This window comes from Lolium rigidum, chromosome 1 (assembly GCF_022539505.1).
Source record: "Lolium rigidum isolate FL_2022 chromosome 1, APGP_CSIRO_Lrig_0.1, whole genome shotgun sequence".
Taxonomy (NCBI): Eukaryota; Viridiplantae; Streptophyta; class Magnoliopsida; order Poales; family Poaceae; genus Lolium; species Lolium rigidum.
This window is the reverse complement of record NC_061508.1, coordinates 268,594,384-268,608,311: the sequence shown is the minus strand read 5'-3', so window position 1 is coordinate 268,608,311 and position 13,928 is coordinate 268,594,384. Positions and strand designations below refer to the sequence as shown.

At 48.4% G+C, this 13,928-nt stretch overlaps 2 protein-coding genes across 3 annotated transcripts; both read right to left on the bottom strand.

Moving 5' to 3' along the window:
- Positions 1–9,436: 9,436 nt before the first annotated feature.
- Positions 9,437–10,126, bottom strand: LOC124658628 (zinc transporter 10-like). Its single transcript, XM_047196812.1, has 2 exons — positions 9,953–10,126; positions 9,437–9,742 (listed from the first exon to the last, which is right to left on the bottom strand). Exons 1-2 carry the CDS (start codon positions 10,124–10,126, stop codon positions 9,437–9,439), a joined length of 480 nt encoding a protein of 159 aa, XP_047052768.1.
- A 969-nt stretch (positions 10,127–11,095) lies between these two features.
- LOC124693839 (DNA-binding protein MNB1B) lies at positions 11,096–12,922 on the bottom strand. 2 transcript variants are annotated; one of them, XM_047227145.1, is made up of 8 exons: positions 12,887–12,922; positions 12,711–12,767; positions 12,481–12,594; positions 12,324–12,381; positions 12,138–12,182; positions 11,943–12,032; positions 11,733–11,852; positions 11,096–11,415 (listed from the first exon to the last, which is right to left on the bottom strand). In XM_047227145.1, the coding sequence occupies exons 2-8, from the start codon at positions 12,752–12,754 to the stop codon at positions 11,395–11,397; spliced, it is 492 nt and encodes a 163-aa protein (XP_047083101.1). In that variant the 5' UTR covers positions 12,755–12,767; positions 12,887–12,922; the 3' UTR covers positions 11,096–11,394. The 2 variants fall into 2 exon arrangements, with proteins under 2 accessions (XP_047083101.1, XP_047083102.1); XM_047227146.1 differs by having other exon boundaries at positions 11,952–12,032.
- Positions 12,923–13,928: the final 1,006 nt, after the last annotated feature.

Sequence of the window (13,928 nt, the reverse complement as noted above, 5' to 3'; positions counted from 1 at the left end):
GTTGCCTCATTTTGCTAGGACGAGGGCTGGCAGATGCAGTAATCTGATTCCACAGCGCATTCCACGGGCCGAACGACACAGATCCGAAAGCCAGGAGAGGTAGATACGTCCAACGCCACCACCTCGTTTTTCCTAACAAAGATTCCAGAGCCATGCATACTGCATCCATGTGCTATATTTGTTTTGTTTAGCACGAGCATTTTGCTCAGTCAAGCTATTCGTGAAGCTCTACTAAGCTTGAACATACCTCCGATTCAAGGAATAAGGTGTCCTCGTTTTACGTGTTTTTTGTTTGACTAAGTATTACTTCAAATATATAAAGATTATTAGTATAAAATTAACATCATTAGAAAGTGCTTTTCAATACGAATTCAACGATACTAATTACATATATATAATATAACCAAGATTTTGTTGCTCAATTTTTATGGTCAAAGTTCATCTTGGAATACGCGTGCGCCTTATTCCTTGGGACGGAGGTAGTAGTATATTACAGTAGTATCTTGTATCCACTAGTCCAACGCGGCAGAGCTCGCGAGCATCACGGAGCACCTGCGGCCGCCGAATACGCCAAGTACGTGTGCCATCACCTCATCAGATACTGCCACAGCTCTCGGCCTCTCGCCATCTCATCAGAACCATGGTTTGATCTTCGCCTTTGTATCTTCTTGGACTGGAGGTGGCATGCTTCTCCGAGCCCAGACTGCGAAGACACCAGTAGACATCAGAATCTATCTCTGAACGAACTCGAGGCTATGACCTCCATTGTTCTTGCAGTTCATCATGGCAGGCTGCCACATCATCGCACTGCTCGGTTATTCCTCCACGGGTACTGACAGAGGGAGATGATACCATTCTGGTGTTGCAACATATCTCAACAAGTTGCCACTATCGGTAGGCCAGAGCGTGGAAGGTCACTGGCACATGATCGCACGGCAGGACAGAGATATGCGCTGCTATCTGAATGTATTGTGGCTCTTGCTCACGAGTCCTGAGCCATCTCTGATCAGCAATACAAAAAAAGAGTTAGAAGAGGAAGGAAAATGTGCAATTTTTCTTTAAGGATGTGTGCTGGCATATGAGATACGACACACCCGTGCTCTTCCTTGACACAAATTCGAAACCCAGGTGCAGTGTATCATCCACTCCACATGCTGTTTGTTTGGCTCATCGTGAACAGCTAGCTTAAGAGCCAAGCTATTTATTCAGCTCTACTCCTTGGTAGGAAGAACATACTACTGCCACTAGGATACGCAAACGCAGCAAAGCTCTCGATGAGCCCAAAATGCCAGCTGCGCCTGTGGCACTATCACCTTATCGGATGTCACAGCACTCGCCATCTCATCAATCAAGCCCAGCGCTCCAAGATGCAGGCAGGCAGCCCCGCATCGCATATACAGAAACACTGGGTTCTTAATCGAAAAACAGAGACACTGACTTAAGCTTCTCCTTTATATCATCTTGCAGATACGATCTATTTATGGAGGTATCTCCACGATTGGAGAATACGGCCAAGGACTTTATTACCCAATATGGCCGTAGGATAGAAACCAATGAAGTTGTCGACTAGTTGGCTTTTTTCCTTTTTTCCTTTATGTACTTGTTTTGATTTGGATATAGGATTCATAAACGGCTGTGTGCATCTTAGCTATGCAGAGGCTGGATGTAATGGTTGATATTTCGAGTAATAAATCGTCCTTTATCAAAGAAATGTAGCCCAGATGACGTGAAAACGCCAAGAGAGGGTTCAGACGCAGAACCTCGAGGCATCGTCCTTGAGGTTCATGATGGAAGGCTGCCAAATTTGCTACTGACACGCGCACACACTTCTCGTTGCTCCGTGCTTAAGGCCTTCCACAGTGTAGGCGGTGCCCAAAATCTGAAACGAGCAGCGATGCCCTGACAAATAATTCTGGGCACCGATGCCACAGCGTGTTGGATTCCTCCTAAATAGATGTAGGACCCATGTTAGGATAGAAAATTGAGTGAGGCCAACCTTTTTTGTCTTTGTGGCTGTCGTGGAGCTTGCATAGCCCCGGGCAATGATTGAGATGGAGCGATGCTGCCGTTTGCAAGTTCCATTGATTTAATATTTTATTATCTGCTAAGTTGAGGCATCGATGCCTCTACATGCTCCGATTCCCTAAAATTTTTTTGAGGCATCGCCTGGGCAGCGTAGGGCACCGGTCATTGACGCCCGAAAACTGTTTCGGGCACCGAAAAAAGCACACGCTGTGGAGGGCCTTATATTCCTCCACGGGCGGGTCAGGGAACATGTCTCTCGCAGTTGCCACAGTCGGTAGACAGCCACACCTTGGCAAATTCACTAGTCCCGACTCCCAAGTAGCAATGGCGATCATGGCTGGCTAGAGCTATCGAGTACCGAAAATGCTCAGAAACCAACAGTCACTTGTATAGCAGAATCTATCCCAGGTTCATGATGGCAGGCTGCCACATTTCCTTCTGACACACACCCGCACTTCTCGTTGCTCCGTGCTTATATTCCTCCACACGGGTACTGAAGAACGACAGAGAGAGATGATACCATTCTGGTCTTGCAGCAAATCTCGGCAAGTTGCCTTAACTGGTAGGCCACACTGTGACAGGTCCCTTATCGTCAGCGGCGATCATATCATCCTGTCTATGGCTACGGAGCTCTCGGTCTTCCGGACACTGGATTATTTCGCTGCGTTCACTCTGTTCTTGTCCTGAATAGCGAACTCGACTCGACAACCGCTGGACTACCTTGCAGCTCCCTTAACTATCACCAGGTTCATCGAATATGCACATTTGAACCCGAGCCCAGATGAACCTCTCGGAATGGATTATGGCCAGCTACAGCCTGCAGTGCTTTTTTTTTATTACTGTAGGGGCTTTTCTGATGCAAGTAGCCCCGCAGTTTTACCAGTATCTCCAATCTCTGTTGCAAAGACTCACTTGTGTCAGTGTAGAATTAACTTGCAACTGATCAAAGTAGCGTATGTGGCCCAAAAAAATCCCCTTACTTAGCCGTGGTCATGGACGACCAGCACGAGGAAATCTGGTAACGAAGATGCTCTCCAGGCTTTGCAGGATCCGGTGTCCAGGGTGGTAGAGGCGGAGATCGATGGTACGACGTACGGCGGCTTCTTGAACTTGATTGCTGTTGCTGATGATGAATTCACATGCCATCGTTTGACAGACACTGCAGTTCACATCGAACTTACAACTGATCAACGTAGCCTGTCCTAGACAGTTCACTTTTTTTTTTTTTTTTTTTTTGCGAATTTCCTAGACAGTTCACTTAGTCCTCGTTGTGCACCAGCAAAGCTGGTAACAAAGATGCCTTCCAGGCTTTGCAGGATCCGGTGTCCAGGGAGGCAATGACAAGAGCGATCCCGGAGACAGAGATCGATGGTAGCATCACGGCAGCCTCTTGACCTGAATTGCCCATGATGAACGAGCGAGCTTCACAGGCCATTATTTGATAGATAGACTGCAGTCCACATACGATCGCCTCAAGTTCGACATCATGACCGCTCGCCTTCGCAGTACCCTATTTTTGGTGGGAAGACCTGTTTAAAAGTCCAGTATATAACACGAGGCATACAGGAACAATTGTAGATACATAAAGTTCCCCAATCTGAATCCTGCCTCCGAAATTACAGTCTGTTCACCTTTTATCTATTTCTTTTTTGAGTCTGTCAGAATCTACATCCAAACCTATAATAGCCTGTCTGAATCCTGCATCCAAAACTATAGCTTGTCATTGCTCTTCATTAGTTTGAGGAATTCAGTTATCGCAAATTGATCAATCTGCACATATTACTACTACCTCAGAACAATAAAAATATACAGTAAATGAGTTTTATACTGTAAAGTGTAAACTGTAACACAAAAAAGCTTTGTGAAAGGTAAGATTCTCCCATCGTCCTCTTGTAACGTTATGTAGCTGTAGGCAGTAAGAAGATCCCGTAACAACCATTGAAGCGTAACTAGATAAAAAAATACAAGAAGTAACTCTTAACTGAACTTCAGCAAAGCTAAACTGATCCTATCAATAAACAGCAAGTCTTATTTAGCCAGTTGCTTATCTGCGTAGTGTGATTAAATTCCCCAAAGGGGCTATCAATCTTATCAATTCTCAGATGGCACATTGTTTATGAGATGAATATGAGGGGCATCATAAGTACCACTTAGCTAACTGGAATCTTTATGATCAAAATTTTGAGTTTGGTGGGTTAGGATTTCCAAGTTTGGTTGATATGAATATGTGCTTGTTAAGCCTCTTGGATCAAGAGGTATATATAAGCTTGATGATCATAAGCTTTGGAAATATTATTTGATCACTAAGTAAAGGACTCTTGAACCAAATGTTTTTGTCTGTCCTGAAACTGGCATTTTTTCGTTTTTGGAAATGGGTAACGTGGGTTGCTAAAGCTGCTAAAATGGGCTATCAGTAGAACGTTAGCAATGGCAAAAGAACAAAGAATTGGGAACGTCACTAGTTTGTCACTTGTAGTTTAGCTATCTCAATTCTGGGATCTTTATGTTATTGTCAATTAGCATAATATTTCTATTGCTGATGCTTGGTGTTGAAGAATAGAGAGGGAGAGAGATTGGCGGAATATGATGGATGTTGTATTGAGCCTCTCGGGCGAGTATATATAGTGGTACAAGACTTGGAGGCTAAGATAGCTCTCCTAGAGATATGGTAGGTAGAGATTACAAATCCTAGACTACCTAATATACCTATACCAAATATATCTCTAACACTCCCCCGCGGTCGTAGCGGTAGTGACGTGAACAACAGTAGCGTCGCGGACGGTCAGACTGGAGAGAAGCCGAAGGTAGGAACCAACGGGCTGACACTCCCCCGCAGTCGTAGCATGAGGGTCGTGGACGATGTCGCATCGCGGATGCTTGGACTGTAGAAGAAGCCGAGGTGCTCATGCGAGGTGATAGCCCTTGTGCCGATGTCAAGGTAGCTGAGAGCGTGGGTGCTGCAACCTTGGTCGAGGGAGCCGCGCGGGGGATTGCCGTGGTCGATGTCGTGGTCGGGTGCCGGTGTCGAGGTAGCCGCACATGAAGCCGCAAGCGCATAGTGCGCGAGGAGAGTGACGGAGACACGTCGAGGCAGTCGTGGAGGTTGTCGATGCCGAAGTCGATGCAGTCCGAGCCGTCGAGGACGAGGTGCTACCCTAGTTTTGCCAGAACTAGGCGCACATCGGGGACGAAGGCATACTCCGGTTTGCCAGAGCCGAGTACGCAAGACGAAGTCGAGGAAGGCGAGGCGCCGATCCGAGCTTGCCAGGCCCGGGGACGCGTCGGGGACGAAGGCGCGCGGCGGTGTTGCCAGCACCGTGCATGCGTAGGACGGGACCAGTACAAATGGCGCGTCATGTCGGAGTAGACTTAGCAGAGGAAGACTCAACGACTGTTGTCGGAGTAGAGTAGCAGGTGTCGTAGTCGGGGAAGATGCAAGGACGCTGGCGGCGGAGATGTAGTGGACGAAGACGTAGAAGGCGGCTAACCCAGCGGTGACCCGGGGTGGTCATGCTGGACGCCTAGACGGGCGTTTGCGGTGGTCGGCGAGCCCAGCGCGACCTGGAGTGGTTGGCGAGCCCAGCGGCGACCTGGGGTGGAGGCGCGGCGGCGGTACACGAAGTAGGCGAGGAAGACCCGGCGGCGTGACGAAGACCATGCGCGGACGGAGGTGACCCGCGCCGAAGGGGTGGCGCTATTGTGGCCTCGGACGTCTGTGCGCGGGGGACGGCGAAGTAGACTGCGTGCGGTGACGTCACGGCCCGAGGGGCCGGCGTGGCTGCAGGGCGCGGGTCGGTGCAGCGGCGGGAGGCCACCGGCGACGTACATGCCTCGGAAGCCGCGTTGGAGGCCGGTAGCATGGACCAAAGGCGGCGGCGCTGCGGCCCGAAGGGGCGACGCAGCGGCAACCCGTGGCTCGATCAGTGGTAGGCGCGTGCTCGGGGACGTGCTTGACGGAGACGTGCGCGCTATCGGTTGATCAGACCGACGGCAGCGCTGTACGCGCCATGGCGTGGACGACGCGCAGATCGGAGTCGATGGCGGCGTTGTCGATGTAGTCCCGGTGATGACGGCGAAGATGAACCGGCAATGGAGACCGTGCAGGCGAAATAGCCTGCTGCATCGCACGTAGGGGCGCCCCGTGTGCGGCGCGTGCGGCTGTGCCGTGCGGTTGATGGCCGGTGCAAGTCGATGCCATTGTTGGAGTAGAGGCGCAAGTGGACGACGGCGATGGGCGACTCAATCCGATCTATGATCGGTAAACCAAAAAAGAAAACGCCGGCGAGCGACCGGCGACGCAAAAAAAAATCTACGGATTGGAAAAAAAAAGGCTCGAGGGCAGCGGATCAACGGATCGACGAACGAACCCTCATACGGGTTGCGCGGCCCCCGGAGTAGATCATGGAGATCGACCTCCCCGGGGGCGGCGCGGCGCGGAAACTTTGCGGCGGCTAGGTCAAAGAGCGTGCCGCTCTGATACCATGTTGAAGAATAGAGAGGGAGAGAGATTGGCGGAATATGATGGATGTTGTATTGAGCCTCTCGGGCGAGTAGTGGTACAAGACTTGGAGGCTAAGATAGCTCTCCTAGAGATATGGTAGGTAGAGATTACAAATCCTAGACTACGTAATATACCTATACCAAATATATCTCTAACACTTGGGATCGGCATAATCTCAAGTTTACTCTCAGGGGGTGTGCACAGTGTAGACCAACATATGTTGTTGAGATGGTATGATCTTGTTAACATCTCTGGGTCTATTCCATTTCCTGATAATGATGATGCAATAGTATGGATGCTATTCCCTCCGTCCCATAATATAAGATGTTATTACAACCTATATAATAACATCTTACATTATGGGATAGAGGGACTAGAAGTTAAGGACCTGTTTATTTCTTGTGGATTTGAGTGTACTCAAGAGGATTGGAAGAAATTATCATGAATCCCGAAAAATCCTTCATTTACTAAGCAAGGTTTGGATGGACTAATCCCAAGACACCCCCCACGACCCCCCTTATTATTGTCTAGATTAAAAACTCTTCACCATACTTGTGTATTGAGGTGGAAGAGTATTTAAGGGGATTGGAAGAGATTGGGTGAAATGGTGGGATTCACCAAATCCCCTCCAATCCCAAAACTCCTTTGGTGTGAAAATACGATGGAAGTAAACAAGGGCTAAGGGGGTTTATTGTGTTAGCTCCTTATATGCTATTGTCAATTTTAGAGGGGTTATCCCTGTTCATGTCCCACTTTATGAAGGAAAATTTCAGTTCCCCCAAGATTCCATGTTTTTCTGTGGCTTCTGGGTGATAATAAGTTACTGACCAGAGACATCTTAAGTAAGGAACAGCACTTCTCCGATGTCTCTTGCCTGTTTTGTCTAGAATCTGAAACATGTGTTCATCTATTCTTTGATTGCACTGTGAAATTGTAATTGTGGACGGTAATGTCACCATTAACAGGGTTATCTGGGCAAGTTAATTTGCTGCCGATAACGAGTTGGTGGATTTGTTATAAGAAACAGAAAGTTCTTAACAATGTTCATACAGCTATCTTGTGGACGTTATGGAGGATGAGGAATGACTTATGTTTTAATAGTGGCTTGGTGTGGAAGTCAAAAGGTGGTTTACACCCTTGCGCAATGGAAAATCCCGTGTCCCATGGATGCAAGAGACCGTCTGGACAACGTGACTGGGGGATTGAAGCAGATTGTGCGCGAACATCTTCGGTGCAGCCCAGAAACAGGGCATCAGTAGTAGTTTTTCTCAGAGTTGTTCTGTCTGTTGAGTTCCCCCTGTTTTGGTCCGAGATGTTGGACCTGCTACGTTTAGTGTTGTTCTGTTTTTCCTATATTTGCTGGAGATAGCAGATGTAGCTGTTCTCCCGAGAACATGAATGATGTCATTCTGACCAATGGTTTCTTTAATGGAATCCTGGTGGAGCTATGTTTTTGTAAAAAAAAATACTGAACTCCGTCTTACTAATCAAAGGTTTAACTTAGAAATTTGCATCCCCTTCTACTGTAATGTCACTAAAGTACCAGAAAAACTACCTAAAAACCTAATAACTACTACCTCCTTTCCAAAATATAATCCTTTTTAGAAAAAAAAAATTGGAAAAAGGCTAAGTTAGCTTTCTAAAAAGGCTTATATTTCGAAACGGATGTAATAGATTATAACTTGCAAGACAATAGTTTAAGAGCTCAGAAAGAAACCAACAAGTTTAGAGCAAGACTAACTACAAAATATTTATAGGTAGCTAGGTTACCTTTGTTCACAAGCTGCCCTTGAGTCCAATGTTTGCTCCCTGCTCTCTGCTGGAAAACCAAACAAAGTGCTCTGTATGCAGCCTCTCAGATCATAAATCTTACACTATGCATAATGTCATCAGCGGGCAGCATCCAGATATCGTTTGTTCATCAAACAGTGTCGCTACTACGTATGTGCTGTGCAGTACAAGCAATACAAGGAGTCAAGGGTCAGGTTACAACAAGTTGAAAATTTTGAGAGGTGCTCCAGTACATCTACTGAAATCATCCAGCTCATTAAGTCATGCGGAAAAAGAATCCAGTATGCAATCAAAAATATGTAGATGAATGAACTGTATTCCAACAATATTTGATCGTGATGTACAACTGAATTTGCACTCCAGCAACGACCATGTCAACGAACTGCTTCAGTTCAAGTGGTTAACCATGTCAGTTAATTACAATGCCCAAAAAGGATAAAGGATGACCGCTGTAACATATTTACTGCTCATATGATTGGCATTCAAGTTCAGAAAGATCAGTAACCGCATTCCATATGTATAACCAAAAGAGTAACAAATGGTCAGGGGAAAGAGTTGGGTGTGAGTTCATAACCATCCTCATTTTGAACTGTGGCTGGCATTGCATTCAAACAGTTAAATCAATTGTCGCGACACGTATATGCGGAAATACTTTTGTACACCCACGCATGGGTGTGGGTGTTTCCATCACCGTCCATTTATTTCTTGAGATTCGTGCCCATCATGGTAGATGGAAAGATTCCTTTCTCTCTCCTCTTTTTATCCGAATCTCAAAGCACAATGGACGGTGACGGAAACACCCACACCCATGCGTGGGTATTCTTGAGGACAGACAAGTCCTCTTACCTAAAACCGAAGATGAAATGTACATTTGCAAAGACTGGTGGGACTCAAACACTCATTATTCCCTGAACTAATTCATCCATATTATCTAATCTCTATTCACCATGACCAAAAGAGGGATTTATATTACAATGAGAAGAACAAACAATAGAATGAACAAAGAAAGAAGAGCCTCCATCTTACTGAAGAATTCCCGGCAGCAAGGAACAGCTCTTTGTGCTGAACGCCAAACAGCTTGTCTAAGCCTTCATCTTACTTCAAGAATACTCACTAACACTAAGCCCAGATAGCAAGGGATGACATGGCCATAGCCCCAAGAAACAAGGCGACGTATAAGCACACTTGAAGCCTCGGGTTGCAGCTCATCCTCCGACTAAGGAAATCAGCAGCAATTGGACCCACTAATGCCATATAGATCAGTATACCAGCCGACACTGAATCCAGAATGCCCTCCACTACCAACGCCCTAGGGCTGTTGGGGTTGTAGAAGGACGCGATCCCTGCCCCCACAGTAATCCCAGCCGGTGTTGTGATAGCAAAGAAGAAAGCCATCGGAAGTGCAGAGAAATTCTTGAACTGAGCCTGCATTCATGAGATGAATTGATGCAATTAACATGAAGGGTGCTAGCTTCAAGTGAGGAACTGTTAACCACAAAGCATAAATAAAGTGGACAATAACCGGGGAGGCAATTAATTTCTGAGATAATAATTGAACTTTGTATGGTTTCGTTTCTGTTTGAGATGGAACCGGGGAGGCTCTCCTGTGAATCTAAAAAAGAAGTGAACAGTAACCTCAGAAATACAGCCACCCAACTCAAAACCCTTGAAGAACTGGTGGAAGGAGAGGGCAGCAACCAGAGGTTTAATGGTGCATGGGCTCTGTGAAACGCCCAAGGATAGCCCTACGATAACTGAATGTGATAGAATCCCCAGCTCCAGAATCTTGTCGACAATACAGAAAATCATAAAGTTTGCATATTTTGCAGATATTCAACTCAAACATCTATCGAGACAGTATGTTTTATAGCATTGCTCATACGTGCAGTTGTACAAAGATTCAAATACAACCAATGGCGGAGAACACTTCGTGTTTTATTTGATGAATCTTGACAAGGATATTTTGTGTCGCTTAAGGACAAGTGAAAGGGTGAGGCTCTGTTTCTATCCAAATATATTTGTTTATATATTGTACTAAGTGATCATGTTTAGAAGCATATGAACTATTAACGTGTCTTGACTATTTCAATTTTTTTATCATTTTTTAAGCTTTAGAGTACGCCCAACATTAAATTTTTGCCATACTTTGCGAATGCTAACACTCGATAAAATATCTCCAGACTAACTTCACAGGTTTTGTAAAAAGAAGGGAAAATTTTGCTACAGGACAACCTTATTTTACGTCGTTCGCTAAAATACACCATCCAATTGTCTTTGTCAGATACCATTACAATTTTATGACACATTTGCCAAAAAACATCACCTATCCAAAAAGGGGAGGTTTTGCTATATGTACTGTGTACACAACCAATAAAAACATCACCTATCCAAAAACAGAAAGTTTTGCTATATGTACACAACCAATCAACAGCAGCCAATCATTAACCCACTCTACCAGACATAACTAAATCATGATGTAGCACCCCACATTCCCACAATGGAAATTTGGAGTAGCAAGCATTTTGGGATCATAACTTCCTTCTGAAAGACGACTAATGAATTTCAGAGGCAACAAGCACCAACTCCAACAGCACCATGCTACTAGATGCCGCTACATACATAGTCATACATAAGGGCATATAGCAACCTAGCAGACAAAGAAGGAACAAACCACAGATAAAAAAACAGCCAAACACTTGCAACACAACATGGAGAGCTCAAATCATGGAAGCCTGAAGGCTCTGCATGATTTTGAGAGATGAAACAATAAGCAAGAAGAACAGCAATTTAATCTAACATTACCAAACTGATGTTACCACAATGTTAGCCGCTCAGTGACAATGGAAAGAGTAATTCTAGGTACAAGCGGGGAAGGACAGCACCCGCCAGTGGCGCCAACAAGGAGCTCTATCCGTTATATGACGAGAGAAAAGGTAAAACATCACAATGTTGAAGCGAAACTGGATAATTCTAGTACACAGATGGATAGGCTCCTTATGAGGCCAGACACCACCACCACAGCAGGCCCCTTGCAGGGAAGCTCCTATCTTGTCCATTGGAGCACCGTTTGAGAGGCTTCACTCGTCATCGTCCTCATCCTGCAGAGTGGAAGCAAACTATGTTTAGATATCTAAACAGTCTTGAGAGGCTTCAATCGTGTACCAACTATAGTTAGGATTCTTTTATAGGCTACAGGATCAGTTCAGTACAAACTACAGTTAGTCGATTTTCAGGTCAACCAAGTACTCCCTCCGGACGCTTTTAATCGACGCGGGCCTTAGTTTAGGACATGGATGCAGCTAGTTTACACCCACGTCAATTAAAACAGACCCGAGGTAGTACATGTAAATCAATGGAGCATCATGTCAATCCAATCTAGAATGTTAAGCAATCAGTGCATGATATGGATGCATACCTCGTCGCTACCCTCGTCGTCATCCTCATCATTAATCTCGGACTTGGACTTGTCGGATTCCTCCTCATCGTCGTCCTCCTCCTTGGCAGCAGGAGCAGCCTTCTTGGCGGCAGCAGTGCTCTAAACAAAATTAGAGAGCAACAATTAGCACCCTCTGTTAAGGAAGACAAGGAGACGGAAGGTTCAAAGAACAAAGAGCTAGGTCTGCACCGTCGATACCTCGCCCTTGTTGTAGGCGGCAATGGCCTTGTTGTACTCGCCCTTGAGCTTGTTGGCCTTCGCTACGTAGGGAGCCTTGTCCTGCGAGAGAGCAACCAACAGCAAGCCGTGTGAGCTTATGCGTCAATAAGCCAGCGGTTTATTAGTCAAACCAAACTAGGTATGGCCTCAGGAAGGAAAGCGTACCGAGTCGCTCAAGCTTTTCCACCTCTCACCAGCTGCTTTACCGACCTGAGAAAGTTTCACCAACCAAGTAATTAGTTCACGGATCATGATCCCATCGTCGACACATAGTACCAAATCGGGAAGTAGTATTTGCGTGCTGGTAAATAAAACAGGTTGGGGGAGGGGAATTTTCTAGGAGGAACTTACGGCAGCGACGGATTTATTCTTGGGGTTCTTCTCGTTGAACTCCTTGCGGAACTCGCCCCTTCCGAACAGAAGAATCACTAGGTCAAACCGAGCGCCCAGCAAAAAAAAAAAAAAAAAAAAAAAAAACAGAGCAAAGGGGATCTGCGAGGCTGCTCACATGAAGACGAAGAAGGCGCTGGGGGCCCTCTTGGGCTTGTTGGGGTCCTTGGCGGGCTTGCTCTTCCTGCCCTTGGGCGCCGGCTTCTCCGCCCCCTTGCTCTTCACCGCCAACCTAACCAACCACAGATGGCGAACAGGTCAGCTAAACCAAATCGGCCACGAACGGATCTGCCACGGAGAGGGAGAGGGGAGCTCGACGAATCGACCGGGGGGGACGGGGTTGCTTACTTGGTTTCGGCCTTGGCGGCGCCCTTGGATTTGGCCCCCTTCATGGCTGGCTGGTTCCTGCGTGGAGTAGTAAGAGCGGAAATCAGCGAGCGCACGGGTCAGATCCGGCCGTGGCGCGGCGGAATCGGTCGGAACGGCGGCGAATCGAGGCGGATTCGAGCGGCGGAGAGGCTCACCTTGGGGGGCGGAGGAGGAGGCGAGGAGGGGGGCGGGCGGGCGGGTGTGGGGAAAGGAGAGAAGGAGACGGGGGTAGGGCAGAGAGGGGGGAGCGGCTGGGGATAAGAAGCATAGGCCTGCCCTGCCCCTGCCCGTGGAGGGGCGTATCCGCGATTCTGCTAATTTGAATTTTCGGCCCGATCGCCGCCTTCCCTCACGCGACTCGCCCTACCCAACGGTGCGATGGACATTGGCTCTGGGCATCCGCGAGTTGTGGCTGGTTTAGGGCATCTCCAACCGGGCGACCCATCCCGCGCCCACGCGTCCGGATGGGTCGAAACGGACAAAAACCCGGCCCAACGCGGGGACGCACCGCAAAAGCGGACGGCCGCGGCGTCTGGAACGACGCAAATCCGGCCCAAATCTGGGCCGGGTTTGCGTGGTCGCGGATGGCACGCGGCGTCCTCGCGTGTCCGCCCTGTCCGCCCGGCGGCCCACTCGTCGGTGCCCCGGTCCTATTAAATGTGGATCGGGGAAGGGGACTGTCCCTATCCGGTCCCCACTTTCCACTCCGGCCGCACGCGCGAGCTCGAAGCTTCCGCGCCGCCATGGCCCCGGAGCGCGAGTTCGAGCCGTCCGCCAACGACCACGAGGCCGGCGGCGGCCGGCAAGTCGCGCCGCCGGCGTTCGCAATGGGGCCGCCGGCGCCTCCCGAACGCGACCGGATCTACATCACCGTAGCGGTGGCGCGGATGTTCCGGGACACCGGCGTCCCCAATGCGTGCGGGGACGTGCACCTCCACCGCGGCCGGCACCTCGAGCCGGCATCGGGTTCCGGTGCCGCCCATCCCGGCTCCGGCCGCGCCCGCTACGCCGAGATCCGGAGCGCCGCGCTCGCCGGCCGGCGGACCTCCGCGAGGACCCCGCGTGCGGCGACGCAAGTCCCAACCGGGACTTGTGGTTCGAGGTGGAGCACGATGCGCGCCGGCGCACATGCTTCACATCCGCGACGCGCGCGGCCTCGCGCGCGGCCGGCCACACACTCGCTAGGCGGGCTGGCCG